The sequence below is a fragment of the Xenopus laevis genome, chromosome 2L, assembly GCF_017654675.1.
Source record: "Xenopus laevis strain J_2021 chromosome 2L, Xenopus_laevis_v10.1, whole genome shotgun sequence".
Taxonomy (NCBI): domain Eukaryota; kingdom Metazoa; phylum Chordata; class Amphibia; order Anura; family Pipidae; genus Xenopus; species Xenopus laevis.
Window position 1 is genome coordinate 126,267,043 of NC_054373.1, and position 23,090 is coordinate 126,290,132.

Below are 23,090 nucleotides of genomic sequence, written 5' to 3' on the forward strand. Positions count from 1 at the left end.
AGCAACCATGCGTTCATTTGAATGAGACTGGAATATGAATAGGAGAGGGCCTGAATAGAAAGATGAGCATTGTTAAGTAGCAATGACCATAAATTTGTATCCTTACAGAGCAATTGTTTTTAGATGGGGTCAGTGACCCCCATTTGAAGGCTGAAAATAAGGCCAGAAGAAAAAGGCAAACAGTTAAAAAACTATACAAAAGAAAAAATGAAGACCAATTGAAAAGTTGCTTAGAATCTTAGAATCGCCATTCTATAACATACTAACCGTTAACTTTTAGGTGAACCAGCCCTTTAAAAACCATAGAAAATTTGTAATGAATATATATTGTAAAGTTACTTAAAATTTTGTTTTCTTTCATAAGGCAAAAAATTATTGTTGGGTTGACATTCCCTTCAAGACTGCAAAGTTCAGTCCTTATTGGTGCAGTGTTAAATCTACAAGAAAGTGTATTTTTTTGGTATATTTTCCCTTTCACTGTAACGCACATACATTGTTAAAGGCAATGCCACTTTTCTTGCTCTGGCATATTGCTTCAAATGCATTTAAAATGTGCCATAGCAGAGTTTTCATTTTAAAACCAAAATGACCGCTCTGCAGTTTTGGATTACACATTGTATGCCTTCTCTGCTTTACTAACTGTCCCTGCAACTCTGCTGTGGGGACACATCTAACTTTGCTTCTGTCCCATTTCACCCATCTTACAGGAACCAGGAAGGGTTGGGACCCATAGTTCATGACCGAAAATCTCAGACATTACCTGTTTCCCGTAACAGAACAGGAATGATGCATGCCAGATTGCAGCAGCTCAGCAGCCTGGATAACTCTCTCACTTTTAACCACAGTAAGTTCTGTGATGCTCGTTGCAGGCAGCAGCCTCTTCCTGTACCACCTCAGCACAGGCAGGTACCAGTCCCATCCCAGGGAACATCATGGACACTGAGAAATGTCAGCCAATGAGATTTCATTCCTTTTAGATACAGGATTGCTACCTATCTTATTAGGATAAAGTGGGCAAAATCTTCTCAGTGCTGTGCATTTGTTATTGTCTCTGGGATTCATAAATGAGAATTTATGAGACGCTTCCATCTATATTCACTTGAAAAATATCAGTTAACTGATCGTTTATCCAAGCTGAATCCCTTCTGAGCTTTTGTGGGACAGCAGCTAGAGTTCCACAAGGTTTGAAACCCTTTTGTTGAGCTTTCTGTTGAGTTATTTAATAGAGCCCATATAAAAGGCACAGCACTGTTAAGCATGTCTGCACATTTTATCCTCCAAGTAAGTGAAATCTGCTTCATCCTAGGCAAGTGTTTAAAGCCCATGATTCACTTTGTGCCTCAATGAAAAAGCATTCAATAATGAAATGACTTTTTCTGTGTTTTCAGTGTGAGAAAAATATCAAGTATACTTGGAATATCTGTAGACAATGGTAAGACTCAATCAGGTTGAAAGTGTCCTAGATACATACATCAAAGATTTGTTTGCTTTTTTTGTTGTGTTCTATTTTTTTCTTTCTTTGAGCAGTCGGCATTATCCATCAGTCCAAAGCATTGCTACTTAATTATATGTTAAAAGGACACCAGGATTAAACGTAGCACAAACCTTCATATGTGTATAACAGTTTATTTTTGACAAATTAAATTTGGTTTTCAAAACCTTACTTAATGAAACTGCCTACAAAACAGTACTATGTGCTACCAACTACTTTCAGTAGTAATTTTTGACTACTTCTCAAACATGTTAGTAATGTGCAAGCATCCTTGGACATTCAGAGTAATACAAAATTTAAGAGCAATACAAAACTTTGCTTACTAGGCATCTCACAATGTCAAATGCATGAATTTACATAAAAATTCATCACAATTTTCCCTATTTTTATGTTATGAAAATTAATTTTGGTAACCCACATTTCAAATAGTCATCAGTCTGCACACATTTGAGATAGTAGCTGATTAAATAGGCCATTATTGCCTGCACTAAAAAAGAATTTTATAATACATAAAAATCTTAAAAAGCCAGTGACGGTACAAATTGAAACAAAATAATGGAAAAGAACAGCACAGATTTAGGGGGTTATTTATCAAAGTTTGAGTTTGTGAGATTTGTGATGTTTTTTCTACCTCAACTCGAATGTTTGCTTATTTATGAAAAAACCTGAATGAATGCAATGGGGGGGGGAGGGATTTGAATACTCGAATTGATCGAGTTATCTGCAAAACAAAACCCTCAAATTGATCTAGTTTTCGAGGGCAAACCACCAGAAAAAAAACGAAAATCATAAAGGCTATGGACATCAAATGGTTCAAGGGACCTCTGCCATTGAATTCTACATGACCTCGACAGGTTTTAGCTGCAGTATTTTCGGGTTTTTTGCAGCATCGGGGCATAATAAATCTCAAAGATTCAAATTTTTTCTTATAATCCCTTAAACTACCCTCAAAAAATTAGATTTTTTTTTTTTTTTTTTCAAGAAAAACAACTCAACCTTTAATAAATAACCCCCTTGTGTTTGCCCCTTGGATCTTAAACTTTAACACGGTCATTATGAATAACAATAGACTACCCAAAGCCAACAAACTCTGTATACGTGTAAAATGTTCAAATTCACATTCAGTGTTTTTATCCATCGTTTTGATTGCATTTTAGTGAAAAAGTTGTTGTATGCAATCAGGAACAGTAAATTGTGAAAAGATTGCATGGGTTTGAAATAAGTAAGTTGGTTTGACTTCTAGAAATATTTTAAAATTACTAATTTTGTAACACTGTTCAACTGGATGGAACCATTTGTCTGCTAAAAAAAATCTAAGCAGGATGTTGACAAATGTTTTGTCAGAGATGAAAATATTTATCATGCAGAAACTTTTTTTCATTGATGAATAGAGACCTTGGGAACACAACCCGTTGTTGTCTAAACAATTTCAAAATAAATATTCTTACAAGATAGACTTTTTTTTCTCAGAAGTTTCAAAAGCATTCCTGCATTTGTGGTTTAGAAAATGTAATCAAAGTGAAATATGGGTAAATTTCTCTAAGGGCTTATTTCAAAATGGCTGAAGCAATGATCCAAATCTAAATTCTTTGTGCGGTTATCTGTGCTAAAGTATCCATTGCCAACTGTTTTTCATAAAGGAATTATATTACACATTTGAGGGTATTTGTTTTGAAACACTATTTGAATATAGGCCATTAGTCTTCAGACATTTTTCCTCTGCTGTTGTTTAAAGGAATCCTGTCATCGGAAAACATTTTTTTTTCAAAACGCACAAGTTAATAGTGCTACTCCAGCAGAATTCTGCTCTGAAATCCATTTCTCGAAAGAACAAACAGATTTTTTTATATTCAATTTTGAAATCTGACATGGGGCTAGACATTTTGTCAATTTCTCAGCTGCCCCCAGTCATGTGACTTGTGCCTTCACTTTAGGAGAGAAATGCTTTCTGGCAGGCTGCTGTTTTTCCTTCTCAATGTAACTGAATGTGTCTCAGTGGGACATGGGTTTTTACTATTGAGTGTTCTTAGATCTACCAGGCAGCTGTTATCTTGTGTTAGGGAGCTGCTATCTGGTTACCTTCCCGTTGTTCTTTTGTTTGGCTGCTGGGGGAAAAAAGGGAGGGGGTGATATCACTCCAACTTGCAGTACAGCAGTAACGAGTGATTGAAGTTTATCAGAGCACAAGTCACATGACTTGGGGCAGCTGGGAAATTGACAATATGTCTAGCCCCATGTCAGATTTCAAAATTGAATATAAAAAAAAATCTGTTTGCTCTTTTGAGAAATGGATTTCAGTGCAGAATTCTGCTGGAACAGCACTATTAACTGATTCATTTTGAAAAAAATGTTCTTTCCCATGACAGTATCCCTTTAACATAACACTTTTGTTCATCTTCTTGTAGAGTATTCTTCCCTGTCATGGCATATGAGAAAATAACAGTAGCAAGTGTCTTACTGGCCAAACTCAGAACTCCCATGTTTGTAATTATCATTGATTACCAAAGTCCCCCTATTCTTTGCAAACCTGGAAATGATTTCATACCGTTGTTTAGTTTATGTTCTATTTTGGTCATTGTCAGAATCTAGAAATAGATTTATAATACCTTTTAGACATTTTTAACTTGATTTAATAACAAAGTATTTGGAGTGGAAATTGTTATTGCTATGGGATCCTGCACAAGTCTGTGCTTGTGTGTATTTTTTGTGTGTGTCATTGTATTCTCTTACATAGCTACTACGAAGTTCTAAATGAGCATCAAAAATTTTTAAAGGTACTTTAAGCAGTCTAGAAATATTACATTAGAAACAGGGAGGGGTCATTTACTTTTCAAGCACTCCCTAACTTGCACGTCTCAATAAACTTAGGGGATGGGAGTGGGATGGGCTTGGTGTGGCCAAAGGTGGTTATTGTACAATTTGCTTTATTCAAGCAATTTTTTTATACTTTATTAGCTGTTTGACATATTTGTAAACATAGACTATAAAAGAGTATAGTGGATGGAAACTGACTTTCACCCATTCAATAGTTACCATTTAATATTTGACTAATGGTTTGTAATCCAGTTATGAAAGGGAAAATATTCCTTTTTAGTGTGTTTGCCTGGAATTGGGGTGGGACAGACCACTGCTGGATTCCCTCTAGCTGGGCACCCCTTTAAGGGACTGAGTTATAGTTCATATGTTTGCAACGCACTGCACGAGTTTTAAGTTGAGCTCCTTTTTGGGCACTGTCTTGAAGCTGAGGCTTAATGTTGAAAGTTACATTTCATGCCTGCAAAAACATTTAAAGCCGCTCAGTAAAACATTTTCCTAGAAAATACTTTTTTTTGTTGGTGACATTGATTCATAGAGAGAAACTAATACTGTGGTGGGGAACTGCTGCTTGAAGTGAGCTCCTGCCTAACGGACTCGGCTGCATGTTAAAAATGTCATATTTGGGTTTTGCGAAAATGGATTGTTGCTAATAAATGTGCTGTTACTTGCCTTTGTGATATGTATGTGACTATAAACATGTCCCGTACTCTGAGATGTCACAAATAGAGGCAGGGGGAGGGCTATGATTTTGTTTGGAGAGGCTATGAATAAAAGGTTTTTCCAGTTTATAATTATATATGGCATTGGCCTCTTTTTGGGGAGAAGAATAGAGCTAGAATCTCCCACTTGCAGAAAATAAGGTTATACTGGCAGTGTTTCGGCATGGAACAAAGTTTGTATAAAATAATAAAATTTTAATATTTTTGTATCTGCTGAAAAAATAGCATTGTGTCTATCCTCCTCCTTGATAAACCGCTAGTTAAGGTTATTTTGTTATAAAATAAAGCACACAACCTATATCCGTTTTTCCAATAAATTTGGTTTTTCACCTTGTTTTTGGTGATAGCTTTTTATTTTGCAGAGGTGGTGATTTGTTTCTGTAGAAGAGTTCTGGAACTGTGCTCACGACAAAGCTTTGCAATATGAAGTTATACTAACTGTAGTAATTTCAAAGTACAAGTCCATTTCATCCCATATATTTTCCTACTCTTGCATAAAAGGTCCTCAAAATTCCATCAGTTACTTTAAAGCTTAAAGGGATACTGTCATGGGAAAAACATTTTTTTTCAAAATGAATCAGTTAATAGTGCTGCTCCAGCAGAATTTTGCATCTAAAGTCAGATTAGAAAACGACCAATGTCGCACTGTGCAATTCGTTCACAATGTCCTTACACAAATGTGGTCGCTGCTGGTGGAATCAACCTTTTCTCAGCTGGCGTGTAAATGTCTTGCATAAATTTCTACACATAGTAACCTTAGGAGGCATTTACTGTATATTCTAACATAAATTGCACAAGTTAAGTTTCCCATAACAACCAATCAACACTTTTGATTAGTTTACTACCAGCCATATGCCTTTGTAAATCAGCCCCAAAAATTTATCACCTGGTTAGTTTAAACATTTCAGCAGTAAAATTCCATAACTCTTAAATCATTCTCCTGGTCGAAACTACAACAGACTGACACAGACAGCTCCTAGCACTATTACTAGCTAGCACTGAAATACAAAAATGTCTCTCTATATTTATATCATATTTATAATATATTTTATTAACATTTATTCTGTTATACTATGTAACACTGAACAGTATCAATAAGTATGTGACTAGTATTTTTGCTTTTATAGTATTTATTATATAATGTGCACACTATAGAAAATACATTAGAAAACACGTTAGAAGTATCTTTTTATGGTTAAGGAACCCAGGTCAATTGACATCTGCACTACTTGTGTCACAAGGGGATTATGTTGTACCATTTGCTATTTTATAGAAAATTGTTGCAACTGCCAAAAATGTCCTTAGTTAAAGTGGACCCGTCACCCAGACATAAAAATCTGTATAATAAAAGTCCTTTTCAAATTAAATATGAAATCATATTTCTTTTTTTTATTAAAGTTTTCATAGCTGTTGTAAACTCATTTAAAAATCTTAGCTGTCAATCAAATATTGCCTGCCCCTCCTCTATGCCTAGGCATAGAGGCGGGGAAGCAATTACTTTCACTTTCAATTCAGCACTTCCTAGATGTCACTGCTCTCCCCACATTCCCCCAGTTCTCTTAACCATTTAATTGTGTAGCCAGGGCATGGGAATGGACATCAGGTCCCACATTCTGGTGCACAAACAAGATTCTGAGATGATGCAAGGCTTGCCTTAATAAAAGTGTCCACAAAATGGCTCCTGCCTGCTTGCTATAATTATGAATTCACAGACTGATGGAAACAATATTCAAATAATTTATACAGTGTAATTAAAGTTCATTATGCTTGACTAACATGATAAAATAGGATTTGAAATATTTTTTTTGGGTGACGGGTCCCCTTTAATGAATTATTTGCAGCCCTGTAGTGCCATCCCTTTGAGAATTACATTTTTTTTTCTGGTATATAGTGGAAAATACAGGCAAATACAATATGGCATGATAGGTTTGACTTGCCTATTTTTGAGTCAGTGATGTCCCAAAAATGTAATACTGTGGGTTGAATATTTCACTTCATTTTGTGGGTTATTATGGATATAGACAAAGTAAATAATGTAATGTTGTTTATTTTGTATATAGACAAATTAAAGAAATTAATGAAATGGTGTACTCCCCGATTCTTGATCTACAAGAATCTTAAATAATTTTATTACTTTTTGTTTCATCCTTTTAAAAATTCTAAGACCCCCAATTATTCCTATATATAAAATTATTACAATTATTAATCTTCTTTGGGGGGAAGCTCTTGTATAGTATATCTGATCTTGGGAAATACAGCTATTATTGAGTAAGTAGCCAAAGACAATAAATACATAAAAATTGTAACCCCCCCCCCCAAGCATGGCAGGGTCAACACTAATTTATGAACAGTGAGCACAATGGGTTGGTGTTCTTGACTGATTGCAATGCAATTTATTCGCCACATAAAATAAATTTTTGCCATTTGGATCATTGCTTCTAAATCCATTCCCTACCGAAACCTCTTGTCACGTTGCAATTGTCACCTAGAACCTTGTGTGAAGAAAGCCTTGACCAAACAATGAATTAATTATTGGGTTTATCTCCAGTTCCCTAATTTACAGTTTAATTATTTCCTCTTGCTGTAGCTCTCTTCCGCAATGCAGGCATCACTGATTTTTGACCCTCTGTATTGTTCTCAGAACTCATGACATAAGATGAAAGCTTTCATTTACATATAGTTCATTTCTTCTTTTAGGCTACGGCCATTCAGATGCGGATATTCTTCACCAGTCCTCACTTGAAGCAAACATAGCTACTGAAGTGTGCCTTACAATACTGGACACATTGTCACTTTTCACCATGGCTTTTAAGGTTTGTATATATTTTATTTTTAACTGATCTCCAATTCTAGACTTCAAATGCTAGAAGGCTAAAGCAGACAGAGATCATTTTATTAGGGTCATTGAAAGATGTGTTATGGTTCTTTTAACAAAGCAGGCAACAAATCCACATCAATAAATGTATATTAAAGTGAATATGTATTGAGTGATAAATCAATGACTGTTAATACTAAAAGATTAAACTAAAACAATATTTACAATATACACAGTTACATATTATTTATACAGTCAACATTATTGTTTCCACCAGAGTAACCTCCTGGCCCATTATGGCTTCCTTCTAAGTCAACTGTTGGCTCATTCTCCCATCTTCACCAGTTTGTCCACCTCCTGCTGTCCTCATATTCAAAAGACCCACTCACTACTGTCAAGTGTTCAGTGCAGGTTTTTCATATCTGTTCCCTCAGCTAACAGCCAAACTGATCAGATGGAGGATGATAAAAATGACCCCACCTAGCCCTTTGTTCAAATCTTGTTGAGAGTATTTCTCGCATACAGTAGTTAGATTTATTGTCCCCACAACAGACAGGGAACTTATCAGTGACTGGAAACATGTCAATTGAAAAGAAAGCAATGTTCTTAAGGAGGAATTATCATGAAAATGTCAGATTCACAACACTTGAAAAAGCAACTTTGTAAATATAATCAGTTACAAATACTTTTCTGAAGAAAAAAAAAGTTTTATTATTTACTATCTCCCTCTCAGTATATGTCTCTCTTCATTCTCTCCTTATTCTGGAGTTGGGTGTTAAATTGTTATTGACAGGTCTAATATATCTAGGGAAGGGTACTCTCTTTCTTAGCAGATGTATTAGAACTCACTCAAATAACTGATTCCAACACAAACAATGCAACAAAATAAGTGATTTTGGCAAAAGTCCTGCATGTAGAGAGACAGGATTTCTGGTGATTTAAAAGAGTGAGCTCTAATATATCCTCTAGTCTAGGCCAAATAACCTCTCCCACCTAAAAGACTGTATTAAACCTAACTGTCGATCAAAACTTGAAACCTGACAGCTGAGTGTTCTCAATTGTATACAGTGCTAATAAATAATTTGCTCATTTTGTCAGTCTACAGCAGGGATTCCCAGCCTTTAGAACCTGTGAGCAACATTCAGAGAGAAAAGTAGTTGGGGAGCAACACTTGTATGAAAAGTGTTCCTGGGGTGCCAAATAATGGCTGTGATTGGCCATTTAGTAGCCCCAATGTGGATTGTCAACCTGCATTGAGGCTTTGTTTGGCAGTGCAGCCAAAACTTGCCTCCAAGCCTGGAATTCAAAAATAAGCACCTGCTTTGTGGCCACTGGGAGCAACATGTTACTCACGAGCTACTGGTTGGGGATCACTGTTCTACAGTATATCATGTTATTTCCGTAAGGGTAAATATGACAGAGCATTGATATTAAAAATTAATAATATTAAAAAGGCATTAATATATATATAAACAATTTACATATAGTGATACATAATAGGGTTGGCAGGGCTGTGGATATCCCTGTCTCAGGTGCAGATTGGTTTCATTTGTCTACTTCCATGAAAATTTTTAGTTTAGTTGTATCAGGAATTGTTTTTATGGCTCAGGAATTTCCTTATGGGAGTGCCACATTGTTTTAACCGCTGCAGTATGGAGAGTGAGTGTTGTTTTTTGTAATCCCCAGTAGGTAGAAATTTGCATGTTGTATCATTATATCAACAGTTTAAACTAGCCAAAAGAGATGCAGCTTTAGAACTTTATTTTTAAGCTACACTTCTGGGGAGATATGGCTGTGCAAGCTCTTGGGTAAAGTAAAATATGGATTGTCTTTGCTGCAAATCAATATCTTGAAAATTGTTACTAGTTGTGTAGCTAGAGCATTGTTCATCCCTAATGCACGCTTACAAGAACTTAACAGTAGGGAACTCTGAGTTGAATTTGACATCGAGTTGTGCAGCTCATTAATGCCATGTAATGGAGAGCTTAGTGCACCTAATTTGCAACGTTATCACAATGAATAATTAATTTTTACGTTTTTAGAAAGTGCCTATATCTTGCAAATAAATAGGTAAAAGTGAGGAATCTTGCATTTCAGAATGTTTCTGCATTTGGAAGCATTCGCTCCCTTTCTTAAGTGACTGATTGCACTGCCCACTGGTGATAGTTCCATCTACTGCCTATGTTGAACATCTTATTACACCAAAATGATTGTATTGATTTATTTTGCACTTTGTTGCTATTTTGAAGTGTCACATATTGGACCCTAGTGTGCAGTCAGCTTTCGTTTGCATGCTTAAATTCCAAAGACCAACTTTAATTCAGAATGGACTGTGCACTTTACTGTATAACTATAACTTTATTTCAATCATTATTAAGTAAGCCATTAATTTCTATATCTGACCGTTGCTCTCTGTCCTACTCCTAATGTTTTAAGTTAAGTGAGTCCACACAGGTTTCTTTCCCTGTTTATCTCTTTAGATTCAGTCTTTGATCCACCTATTTTTTTAATGTACCTCCAATGGATTCTTGCTAGCATTAAAGGTACTTTTTTTTTTTTCAGAACCAACTTCTTGCTGATCATGGGCACAATCCACTGATGAAAAAGGTTTTCGATGTTTACCTTTGCTTTCTTCAGAAAAACCAGTCAGAAACAGCATTAAAAAATGTCTTCACTGCTTTGAGGTGTCTGATATATAAGGTGAGCAAACTTGCTATTGTGAAATAATCATGTGTACAGAACATGGTACATCCTGGCAAACTACTTGACCCTTTTGTTTAACCAATTGTCCAGCAAAATCCTATCCAGGGCTCCACTTGTTGATTTTTCCTATCTTTTTGGAAGTTTGAATCCAAACAACTCAACACCTAGGGGCAGATTTATCAAGGGTTGAAGTGAATTCGGGGGAATTTTCGAAGTAAAAAAATTTGAAATTCGAAGTAATTTTTTGGATACTTCGACTATCGAATACGATACTACGACTTTGAATTAAATTAGAAGTAAAATAGTTTGAATATTCGACCATTCGATAATCGAAGTACTGTCTCTTTAAAAAAACTTCGACTTCAATAGTTTGCCAAATTAAACCTGCCGAAGTGCTATGTTAGCCTATGGGGACCTTCTAGAGCAGTTTTCTAAGTTTTTGGAAGTCAAAGTAAAATCGTTCTATTCAAAGGATTTAATCGTTCGATCGAACGATTTTACTTCGACCGCAAATGGCAAAATTCGATGGAAAAAAAACTTCGACTTCGATAGTCGAAGTAATTCAATTCGATAGTCGAATTTCGAAGTATTTTCAACTTCGAAATCCGACCCTTCATAAATCTGCCCCCTAGTCTAGAATTATGGTAATAGTCTTGGTTTAATCACTGAACATTAGCTGCATTCATGTTATCATTTATTGTATTTAGATTTGTTGCTTAAAGATTATAGAGGCATGCATTCTAATCTTACACTCATTTGACTGTAGGTCAATTCCATGTGAAAAAAAAAATCCAACACTCCTGTTGTACTTTGCTTTTGATGACCTCCGTTGAATTCTTATTTTATCTACCACAATTTAAGATAAAGATTGCATTACTTTGAGAGCTCTCTACCTGCAATTTTTTTGGTCTAGCTGTGTCAGCCAGTAGTTAGCCATTGTACATCTGTGGCTACAGTGTGTTTGTTTATTATATTAACAGGAGTAACACTTGCAGATTACCTTGGCAAGTATAATTAATGTGTAGACTGTAATTCAGAAATCATTAAATGACTGTTAATAGACTCCCATCTGACTAACTGCACTTCATATTAAAACTGTGAGCAACAGAATTAGTTGACATTTTAATTAATGTGCAAAAGATACTAAGTGGGCATATATCAACTTCCAAAATCACCAGAAATGGAATGATACACAGGTTGTCTATTTATAATCTATATAATATACTGCTTGCTAGAATTAAATAGTAGTTGCCAGAGATCTATTCGGGTTTGGTGCCGCCTTAGGCACTAGACCTCCGACTTCCAGTACAGTCTGAAAATGCACCAATCATGGAAGATAGAGGAACACCCCTCTGACAAAAGTGTCTGCCAGCAAGTATGGGAGAATTAGGAACATTTTATTTCGTTAGCTGGAGGCTGCTGACACTTCTTGGAGCACAGTCATTATCATATACACTGTATATAAACACCAGGGCTGAATAGGAGACATTATATCAGAGAGTCAGATATGACATATTTCTTACTAAAAGATTCTGCACACTTACTTTGGGGTTGTTATATGGGTCATCCCCTGAACTCGGTTTTTGAATGTCATCATTATTTGTTGGCTTTACACTTCAAGGTAGCATCCATAACATACATGTGCTCAACTCACTTTTGTTTTATTTAATTGCCATATACTTTTTAGACTGTGTTGTAAAATGGAAATGCTAGTTGTACAGTGGACGAATTTGCGCTGTTTCGCTTCGCCGAAAAATTTGTGATTTTCCTGCGAAATGGTGAAAAATTACCGAAACGGCACCGGCGTCTCGTTTTTGACGCCGGCCTCCGTTTCTTTTTCCTTTTCACCAGCGAATTCCCGCGCCCGTTTCGCGAATTTGCGCCAGCGAATAAATTCGCTCATCACTATTGTACAGCACACACATTAACTCTTCACAATTATGCTTTTCCCAAATGTAGTTCCCCTCAACATTTTATGAAGGAAGAGCTGACATGTGTGCTGCTTTGTGTTATGAAATCTTCAAGTGCTGCAACTCCAAACTGAGCTCCATTAGAACCGATGCCTCACAACTTCTCTATTTCCTAATGAGAAATAACTTTGAGTACACTGGAAAGAAATCTTTTGTCAGAACACACCTGCAGGTATGTAAAATTATTTTTGTTTTGTGTTTTTATTACTGTGGTAGACTTAATATATTTTTAGAGATGAACAGCTTTGTAGAGCCCACTGAGAAAATAACCTCTTTCATATCTAATAATTTAGCAACATTGATATGAAATGTAATATAATTAAAATACAATAAATCTGAGGATCAATATATAAATGTGCATTTATTATATTTTCCTTTGCCTACAGGTTGATACCTGCACTATATCAGACTGCTGTCAATTTATTATCCCCCACATGCACAAAATTTTGTACAAATTTTTTACAAATCTGTGGGCACAGAGACATGGTTTGATAAAATGTGTGTGGGGCTGGGGTTTATTTACAAAATTCTGTGATAGCAGTAGCACCACAGCTTGCTTGTTTATGTGTGTGTAGTGCCTTCAAAATTTGCATACAAGGCTTAGATCAGCTGAACTACAATGGAGAAAGTCACCCACTGATACTGATTTCATCCACTTCAAGTTCATGCTCTCGAGCTCTATTAATATCTAAACAACTATACTTCTCTTATTTAATCTTCTCTCTATCTTCTAAACCATATTGACTTTTTGCCACAATTAACTCACTACTATGCCCCCTCCTCGCCCTCCACCTATTACTGTAATTGCCCCAGACCTTTCTTAAAGAAAAAATCGATCTTATTGGACTGAGTTTACCATCCAACATCCGACAAGATTATCTTGCAGTCTGCTTACATTCACTTTACACTCCTTCACCCTGCAAGACTAGATGGAGTTAGCAAACTTCTAACCTGCTCCCTTGACCCATACCTTCTCACCTCTTTTACCCAATCTCTGATACACTCTCTCCTACTTCTTTACATTCCCTCTCTCTGTTGGAATTCCTCAAGGCTCTGTCTTAGACCTCTGCTGTTCTCACTCTGTACTACTTTGCTTCAGTATAACCTTTATGCTGATGGCAACCAACTCTACTTGTCTACTCCTGACCTGTCTCATTATGTCCTGTTCAAAATTACAGACTGCCTTTCTGCTGTCTCCTTCTAGATGTCACAACGCCACCTGAAACTTTATCTAATATAAAACAGAATTCATTATATTTCCTCCAAGATCCTCCCCTGTCCCTCAGATCTCACTCACAGTAAACAACATCACCTTTCACTTGACCACACAGGCACGCTGCCTAGGAATTATCTTAGACTCTCATCTGTTTTTTTCACCACACATTCAAACACTTGCAAAATCTTGTTGTATTCAGCTGCACAACATTGCCCAAATACGACCATATCTCAGTTCAGATACAACCAAAACACTTATCCAGTCTCTTATCTGCCGCCTTGACTACTGCAACCTACTCCTTGCAGGTATTTGAACAAGTCACCTTTTACAACTCCAATTTTCTCTATCATTTAATATAATAAATTACATACTATGCAACTCCTAAACCATAATACCATCCCAAGTATCTTAAGTTATCCATAGGCTTGATTGTTATGCTGAGTGCTAAAGAACAGTGAATGTTTACATTGCAGCTTAGTTTAACTTTCATCCTTCCTCTTTTAAGGTTATAATCTCAGTAAGTCAGCTGATAGCTGATGTGGTCGGTATAGGTGGCACAAGGTTCCAGCAGTCCCTCTCAATCATCAACAATTGTGCCAATAGCGACAGGCTCATTAAGGTGGGTGAGAGTTGTTCTGGATTGCTAGACCAAGATTAACATAAGCACTACAAAATGTTGTCTTAAAACTATGGAAAATTTGTTTTATTACTAGTGTAGACATGTTTGATCTTACTTGTCCTTGTTCATCAAAATCATAGAAAAAACCAATAACATAGCATGGGCTTGTGTTGGCACTCAAATATCGCTATTAGTCAGAAATACATTATATATGAGTGGCATCACAGCCCTCATCCCCCTTTCCCCGTTCCTTGATATGCCAGCTGGTTTTGTATATTATAGGAACTCTTGCCCTCATGAAGGTCATAGTAAGTTATAGTTAATGCTGCCAGAACATTTTGTTAAATAGAAAATCTTCTGTTTCAATCAATTTTTATTAGTTTCAAGAAAATGAAATATAAAATGGATATACAATATGGTAGGGTTTAAATACAATGAGTATATACCATTTTAAATGAAAAATATGAACTCCATCGGCCTTCCATTGTTAAGCAATGTCTGTTATGTGCAAAATCCATGTAATAACGACAGTATTGTGAAGGTCAAAATGTGCAATGTTTGTAATTTATTTTAGTTCTAGAAAGAGACTATCGGCAGTTCGATATTTTTTCAATTCACTGAACAGCTGCTTCCGTTAACAAAATTAGAAGAGTATAAGTAGAAGAGATGATGTTCTATAAGCAGTGACATGATCCAATTTTTCCGATGTTCTAATTATCTGCACTGTGGTTTTGCAGCACACATCCTTCTCCTCTGATGTTAAAGATCTGACAAAAAGGATCCGTACCGTCTTGATGGCTACGGCTCAAATGAAAGAACATGAGAATGACCCAGAAATGTTGGTGGACCTGCAGTATAGTCTAGCCAAGTCATATGCTAGCACACCTGAGCTGAGGAAGACCTGGCTTGACAGCATGGCAAGAATCCATGTTAAGCATGGTGACCTATCAGAGGTAGTGGCAAGCTTTTTGCCTTTTTTAATGCCCTTCTGTTGGTTTATTAATCTAATGGAATGGGCAAATTTACAAAGAACCTGTCGGCCCATACTTAGCAGTTCCCATGTATGAAGAAACTTTAAAACTGTAAAATCATTTATACAGATGCTCAGTGCAACCAAGTATAGGCTATATAATAACTGGATATAACCACTACTCTTATCTTTGTATTTTAGGCAGCAATGTGCTATGTGCATGTAGCAGCTTTGGTATCAGAATATCTCACACGAAAAGGTAAGTAACAGTAATGTGACATACATATTGCAGAAAGCCATTGTGATCTCCTTTCACACCACTTGTTGAAGTGAATGCTGTCATGTTGCACCCTTGTGCACTGTATGCTTTCAAAACACTGTTTGATCAATGTATTCATTATAGTTGTATTTGGCAAAAAAGACCATTTGGTCAATATAATGTCTTTTTAATAATTGGATATGGAGCTCAGATCCTTGTGTAGCAGACAACAGTGTTGTTTACCCTTGTGCACCCTTGGATCACCGTTTTCATTCTTGTATGTCAATTGGTGTCCTTACAAAAAGTAAAATATCTACATTTCTTGATATATAATTTTGTGTGTGTTTATGTATAATATATGATAATTAAAACATGTAGTAACGGCAGAGAATATTGTTTCCAAGTTGATCTAAAATAAGGGTTGCATTCTAACACAATGACGCTACAGTCCAAAGCTATGAAAGAACAGTATAGAATGCATATAAATGAAGTTAATGTATATAATGCATATAAATTCAGTGACATTTTGGAAACCATAGTGCTATATAAATACAGGTATGGGAACTGTTGTCCAGTTTTCCAGATACGGATCTTACTGTAAGTTGTATCTCCATACCTTGTCGGCTAAAAATCATTTAAACATTACACCTTTAATCAATGTAAGATATATATTACACTTAGACTTTATTGATGAACAATCATGTTCTGATTAAATTGTGTCAAATCTGTTTCCCAATGCATTTCATTGTGTCCTGACTTTTTCAAGGGTGATGGTTTTGCCACCAATATGGGTGCATGCAGCTTGGTTACCATCAAGTACAAGCTACTGTTTTACTACAGGTATGGGATCTGTTATCTGAAAACCCGTTATCCAGAAAGTGCCAAATTACGGAAATGCTGTTTCCCATAGATTCCATTTTATCCAAATAGTCCCTATTTTTAAAAATGATTTCCTTTTTCTCGGTAATAGTAAAACAGTAGCTCGTACTTGATCCAAATAAAGATATACTTAATCCTTACTGAAAGCAAAATCAGCCTATTGGGTTTATTTAATGTTTACATGATTTTCTAGTAGAGTTAAGGTATGGAGATCCAAATTACAGAAAGATCCGTTATCCGGAAAACCCCAGGTCCTGAGTATTCTGGGTAAAAGATCCCATATCTGTATTACAGAAATCAACTAAATAATTAAAAAAAAAATTGAATAATGGACTCCCTTATGACATGGACTGTATGGAATAAGCAGTGATACCGTCCCATATATTTTTAAGACTGTTCTCCGTGTGATGTAGCTCTATACAGGAACTGTGTAATTGTTGCATAATTATTAATTGTAGGAATGTTCAGACAAGGATGCTCCACATTCAGGGTGATCACTCCAAACATTGATGAAGAAGCTTCTATGATGGAGGATGTAGGGATGCAAGATGTTCACTTTAACGAGGTGAGCTTTGTTTTAGTAGCCTACAATAATACTCTTTATCTTTTTATTCTGTACATCTGTGTGCATCACTGCGTGCGCAAACCTATTGAAGGCTCAGTACAATTAAATGTTTCCTCATGCTATGTGCATATCTAAATGTTGCTTTTATCTCAAAGATCAGATGATAGGGAATATTTTTGAATGTCAGCTTTCCTATTGATAAAAATAGCCCTACAGTGCAACTTTATTTATCAGTTTTCTGTACGGTTGAGATTTATTTAATGCAAAGTTTGCACATAACCTTTAATCTGACAAGCATAAAATAGTAAATGTTTAACCAGTCCCATAGGTTGTCAGATACAGGGAACATTCCTGGAATGGTGCTAGAGCCCAGTATAAGTCACACTGGTGCTGATCACACCGATATCTTCAAACTCATAAGTTTATATTAAAAAAATATAAATGACTGGTTCTCCATGCTGTTACAGTTTGTCTCCATGATCCACTTTAATAATGAATAGTAACACTTTTCACTCGCGACCCATAGATTAAGAATCCATAATATAAGTAGTCCATTTGGCTAATTGCAAGATTATTATTTGGAGGGACCCTTCTTACACAGTTTGTCAGGAAACACAAAAAATGCCTTCAAATAATAAATGCCTTTTTGTGTATTGCACAGGATGTACTGATGGAGCTCCTGGAACAGTGTGCAGATGGGCTCTGGAAAGCTGAGCGTTATGAGCTAATTGCTGATATCTATAAAATCATCATTCCTATTTATGAAAAGCGCCGCGATTTTGAGGTATTCTGATGTCAAAGTAATTTTACCCATTCCACTTGCCACCTTGTTAAAAAAAACAAAAAACTTAAATGGGTGGTTAAACGTTAAGTTAACTTTAGTATGTTGTGGAATGGCTAATTTTAAGCAACTTTTCAATTGGCCTTCAATTTTTATTGTTTTTTTAATTATTTGGTTTGGTTTTTTAATTATTTGGTTTGGTTATTGGCTCTTTCCAGCTTTCAGATAGGGGTCTCTCAGAATATAACTTTCTATGTCATACTCAAATACATTTCAATGTGAACATCCCCTTTAAATCCACAAAATAAACAAACCTAATGTGAGTCCCATATTGAAGGAGTCATTGGGCCGCACCAGGGGAAAATTGATAGGATGAAAGAGTCAGTCACTTATTTTCTTTGTGTATTTAGCTAACACAACCATTGGAATGACCAACTTAATATACAAACTGTTACGCTGAACAAAGACTCCTGAAACAGATTAACTAAGCACATACTAACATTTGTTAATGTTATCGTTTTTATCAAACCACACAAAAATTCTCAAATTAAATGTTCTCCAGTCCCAGTGTAGTAATCAGTACCACTTAAAGCTTTAACCTCTGTCCATCCAAAAGGGAGTCAAAAATATTTCCACTTAGCTTTACACATGGAAATTGGATTACCATTCTTTAATTTTTTTTTTAATAAGCATTCCTGTTTGAGGGCACAGCAATTCCCATATTGAAAAGAATAAATAAATATATTTATATATGTATATATATATATATATATATATATATATATATATATATATATATATATATATATATATATATAGTCAAATACAAGATGACTATATGTATTTTGTGGTCACAGCCTCATTGCACCCCCGCCTAATGGTTTTAAAAAATAGTGGTGAGCACAGCTTTCCCTTGTTTGTTATAATATATATATATATATATATATATATATATATATATATATATATAATTTCATGATAATATTGCTGTTTCGCAATAATGATGACTCGTTTCATGTGATGAATGTTAAAAAGATAAAAATAATATAGGTAAAGTGTACTTATGGGCTATTAGCTGTAGCTTCACAGGTTAATACAGAACAGCAGCAATAGGGATGCTAACCTGAAAGTGGAGATTTCACTATAAATACTCTATACAACAATTGCTGTTTGCTATTTGTAGAATATGTAATGCAGTAAAGGAGAACATTTGTTAAAAGGTGCATTTATTTTATAACTGTAAGTCCTTTTGATTTGAGCTGTTTTCAGTTTTTTGCCATCCCAAAGTACAGATTGTAAATGTGCCAGTGCCAAGTTGCTTAGGCACAATATAGCATAGAATGTGTCTTTATTAGTATTATCTCTATAAATGGGTACATGAAAACAAACTCTATTGTGCACACTGCTCCACCCAAGGTTGCTTCAGCTGCATCTTTATAGAATTTAAAGGTCCTGACCTAATGACAAGGATCTCCTATACAACGCACTGCTGTTTCTCTTTCAGAAACTTGCACATTTGTATGATACATTACATCGAGCCTACAGCAAAGTTACAGAGGTCATGCACACAGGCAAGAGGCTCCTGGGAACATATTTTCGAGTGGCTTTCTTTGGACAAGTAAGTTCTTTATTTCTAATGTAATCCCTGTATTAATGAAGTCTGTTTAAGTTTCAGTAGTAAAGTGATTTTGCTTCTTTTTGTTTTTCTTTTATTTACTATCTGAAGGCAGCGGTAAGTTGTTTAAGGCATACCGGTTTGTAGTAGTACTGCTGGATGCTTCAGTGTGGTTTTGCAACTATGGCAACATTTGTATTTCTTGCGATAAGTAAATGAACCCTCCACTCTCCTTCCCACCTACCTCTAGGAGCAGCTGTAATCCATTAGAGATCACACAATTTGTGTACTTGCTTTAGTGCATGTAGTGTCTGTCTTAATGGCTCGGTCTTGGTGTGCAGATAAGCACGTCATTCCATGTCCTCACAGCAAGAGTGCAAAAACTTCACTTTGGCAGTATTTCATTCTGCTTGGTTCCGCGAAGGCTTCTCCATCAAAACTGTTTGCATACCATTCGCTTTGGGTATAATGTGTGCAGCCCTCGTGTGCATTAAGCAATTTAACTGTCCTCTTGTTCCTTTATTCCTAATTTTATAGCAATACCAGTTTACAGACAGTGAAACAGATGTGGAGGTAATTACAGTTAAGAAGTGAACAATGCAGTTAAAATGTACACATTTACTGCATTAAAACCTTTTGGTTTGGTGTGAATCCTGTTATCGTTTAAGCATTTGTTTCATTCTATCATTACTTTCTGTTTTCATGTCTGACCTCATGACAAATTCTGTGTATGGTTCCTAATTTTCCCTCTAGATTTTAATAAACCTCAGTCCTAGATGTTAAAAAGTAAACCTGTCCCTCACTTGTCCCCCAAATGTATAGTAAATGTAAGCAATGCTACGTAATTCTCTTTTCACATATCAACAGCAATACAAAGTAGCAAACCATCATTTTGATCCAGTCAGGATCTTGATCGTGGTGATGCCAACATGTTTTGCCTTCACATACATAAAGCAGAACAGTGCTGCTATAGATCTGAAACTTGGCATACCTTCCACAAAGTTATTTAATATTCAAGCTTTTTTTCCTTTATAACAGTGTTTCTGAAGAATCTCTTCTTATTGTAATAAGAAATACAAATAAGGATCAACAGTAACAGAAAAATTAACTTCCTTTCCAAGTAATTTCTTGTCTTACTCTTGGATTTATAGATAATACCTATTGTTAGGAGAGCAGAGCCTGTTCAATATCTTAGAAAGTAGTCTCATTTTTGTGTGATCTTCCAGTGTCTAAAAATGTATTTGTGGGTTGAGAAAGTGCTGTTTGCCATTTTTGTCTTTTCATGGTCATTACAAATTATATATTTTCTTTATTAAAGAACACTTTTTATTTAAAGAAATCTGCTATCACAAATTTCAAAATCTCAGTGGTAATTGGAATCATGTGTTCAGTCATGAGGACAGGCACATATAATATTACAGTTTACTCTGTGGTATGCGGGTATTCTAGCCCATTATTAAATCAGCAGGACTGTTTGGTTTTTGCTGCTTAGGCACAATTTATGTGTTGCAATATGAATTGCTAAGGCACAGCTATGAAAGAAAATAGACCGGAGTTTTAACTAGCATTTTACGCAGCCTGATTTCCCCACTAACAAGCCAATGCAAAAACCTAAATTAGGAGGCGAGTGCTCAAGATTGTTTCCCTACACAGCTAAGAGGCAGAAAGTGAAACTGCATGGGCATTATTAGCTTGTGTTTGATCTCATGCATTAGAAATGAGTGTTCTTTAATAAGAAATTGAAATTATTCATTGTTGTCATTTTACTGAAACAACACTATACATCATATTTTTAATGCTGTTAAAACCTGTCTTAGGGATTCTTTGAGGATGAAGATGGAAAGGAATACATTTACAAAGAGCCAAAACTGACACCTCTTTCAGAAATTTCTCAGCGATTGCAGAAACTCTACTCTGACAAATTTGGCTCAGAAAATGTCAAAATGATACAGGATTCTGGAAAGGTATGAAATCGAGCTTTAACCATGATTTTTTTGCAAAATGTTTCTATTTTTTATGCATGGACCTGTCTTTATTGGAGCTTACACACACACACACCCTGAAAAGATGTTACACTAAAGCACTGTTCACTTCAGGGGATAAAGGATTTACATTCCAGAAACTTTTAAACATCCTTGGTTTTACTACCTGATTTCCATAACTGAACAATGAGTAGATATGTTAACAATATCAGTGACCTGTGACTTGGTTTGCCAAGTCAAAGTTGGTGGACCAGTTGTAGTGCAATCACATGAAGGCAGATCTATCAAATTTGCAGCTTTTAATTTGGAAATACAGGAAAATTTCAACTGTGTGGTTTTTTTATTAAAAAAACTAAAAAAATCAATCTAGGTGAAATCTCATTCTACTCATTTTCAATTGGCTACAATTTGACTTAATTTAAAAAACAAATGTTATTTCCATAATGTTGAGTGTGAAAAATACTCCCTCATTGACTTCTACATACATTTGGCAGATTTTAGCTGGTGATTTTTTTGCATTTAAATCGCAAAATGTTAAAATATACAAAAAAATTAACCACTATAAAAACTTGAACTTGAATATTGATAAATCTGCCCATATGTTTTGGAATTCTTTGTTGCACATATCTGCACGGGCCACACTTCTTTGTGCATGTGACCAAAATTATTAAATATTTTTTATGCATTCTGGTGAATTGGGCAGTTTCAAAAACCAAACTGTGTGGTTATATTTGTTCTGTTTTATTAAAATACTTTATCTTTAATCTCAAAGGTAAATCCAAAGGATTTAGATTCCAAATATGCCTATATTCAAGTGACCCATGTCACTCCATACTTTGAGGAGAAAGAACTGCAAGAAAGGAAAACAGAGTTTGAGAAGAGTCATAATATCCGCCGGTTTGTGTTTGAAATGCCTTTCACTATGTCTGGAAAACGGCAAGGTGGTGTGGAGGAACAATGGAAACGGCGCACTATATTGACAGGTAAAGAAATACTGAAACATTGTCTCTTTTATACTGTAAAATGTTATTGTCCAACAGTTTCCATCTTGGGGGTGTTAAAATTATGTCAAAACAAGTATCTTTGGGTCATACAAATGCTTTAATAAGGCCAAAAGCTCTCCAGAGCAATTAAATGAAATGCAATTGCTATAATTTATGTACATGGCACATTACAGATGCCATGCACATACACTGCTCCCTGGCTATTTATAAAACAGATATATATGCACTAACAGGAACAGGAAAGCACAAGATGTAAATGTCTCTTTGGAACCGATAACTACAATCTGTGTACCTGTGTTAATGCGTTTTTTTGGGCTAGATAAAAATAATCTTATGTCTGGAATTATGGGATTGTATTTTAACTGCCCGCTCTCAAAAAGATCTACTCCTTATGGCAATTTTTAAAGGTTTTATTTATTTGTTTGACCATCAACACACAGAGCAATTAAGTCAAAAAGACAGTAGTTACATATACATGTAGAGGTTCCATATTTTGTACAGCATTGCCAGAAGGAGCCAGTACTCTTGTGCATAGAACTTTTTTGTTTTTTAATTAACATAACATAATGCAAGTAAGGAATGTGGGCGGGTGGAAGCCGTGGAGAATGACCAGTACATATAGGCATGCATGCATTTGGTATTGATTTAGCTCAGGGGTGTCCAAACTGCGGCCCGAGGGCCAAA

General features: G+C 35.5%; 1 protein-coding gene across 21 annotated transcripts in view; it reads left to right on the top strand.

The window, feature by feature from the left end:
* Window positions 1–23,090, top strand: part of dock9.L (dedicator of cytokinesis 9 L homeolog) — a 153,531-nt gene that overhangs the window by 124,776 nt on the left and 5,665 nt on the right. For 6 of the 21 annotated variants that reach the window (XM_041580762.1, XM_041580770.1, XM_041580760.1 and 3 more), the window contains exons 38-51: window positions 708–844; window positions 7,726–7,841; window positions 10,406–10,543; window positions 12,506–12,688; window positions 14,238–14,351; window positions 15,089–15,304; window positions 15,523–15,580; window positions 16,918–17,024; window positions 17,686–17,808; window positions 19,310–19,423; window positions 19,532–19,537; window positions 19,958–19,993; window positions 21,238–21,384; window positions 22,175–22,385. In XM_041580762.1, coding sequence (XP_041436696.1) covers window positions 708–844; window positions 7,726–7,841; window positions 10,406–10,543; window positions 12,506–12,688; window positions 14,238–14,351; window positions 15,089–15,304; window positions 15,523–15,580; window positions 16,918–17,024; window positions 17,686–17,808; window positions 19,310–19,423; window positions 19,532–19,537; window positions 19,958–19,993; window positions 21,238–21,384; window positions 22,175–22,385 — 1,706 coding nt within the window. Of the gene's footprint in view, window positions 1–707; window positions 845–1,388; window positions 1,433–7,725; window positions 7,842–10,405; window positions 10,544–12,505; window positions 12,689–14,237; window positions 14,352–15,088; window positions 15,305–15,522; window positions 15,581–16,917; window positions 17,025–17,685; window positions 17,809–19,309; window positions 19,424–19,531; window positions 19,538–19,957; window positions 19,994–21,237; window positions 21,385–22,174; window positions 22,386–23,090 lie in introns of all 21 variants that reach the window. The other 15 variants (XM_041580779.1, XM_041580766.1, XM_041580767.1 and 12 more) reach the window with 4 other exon arrangements.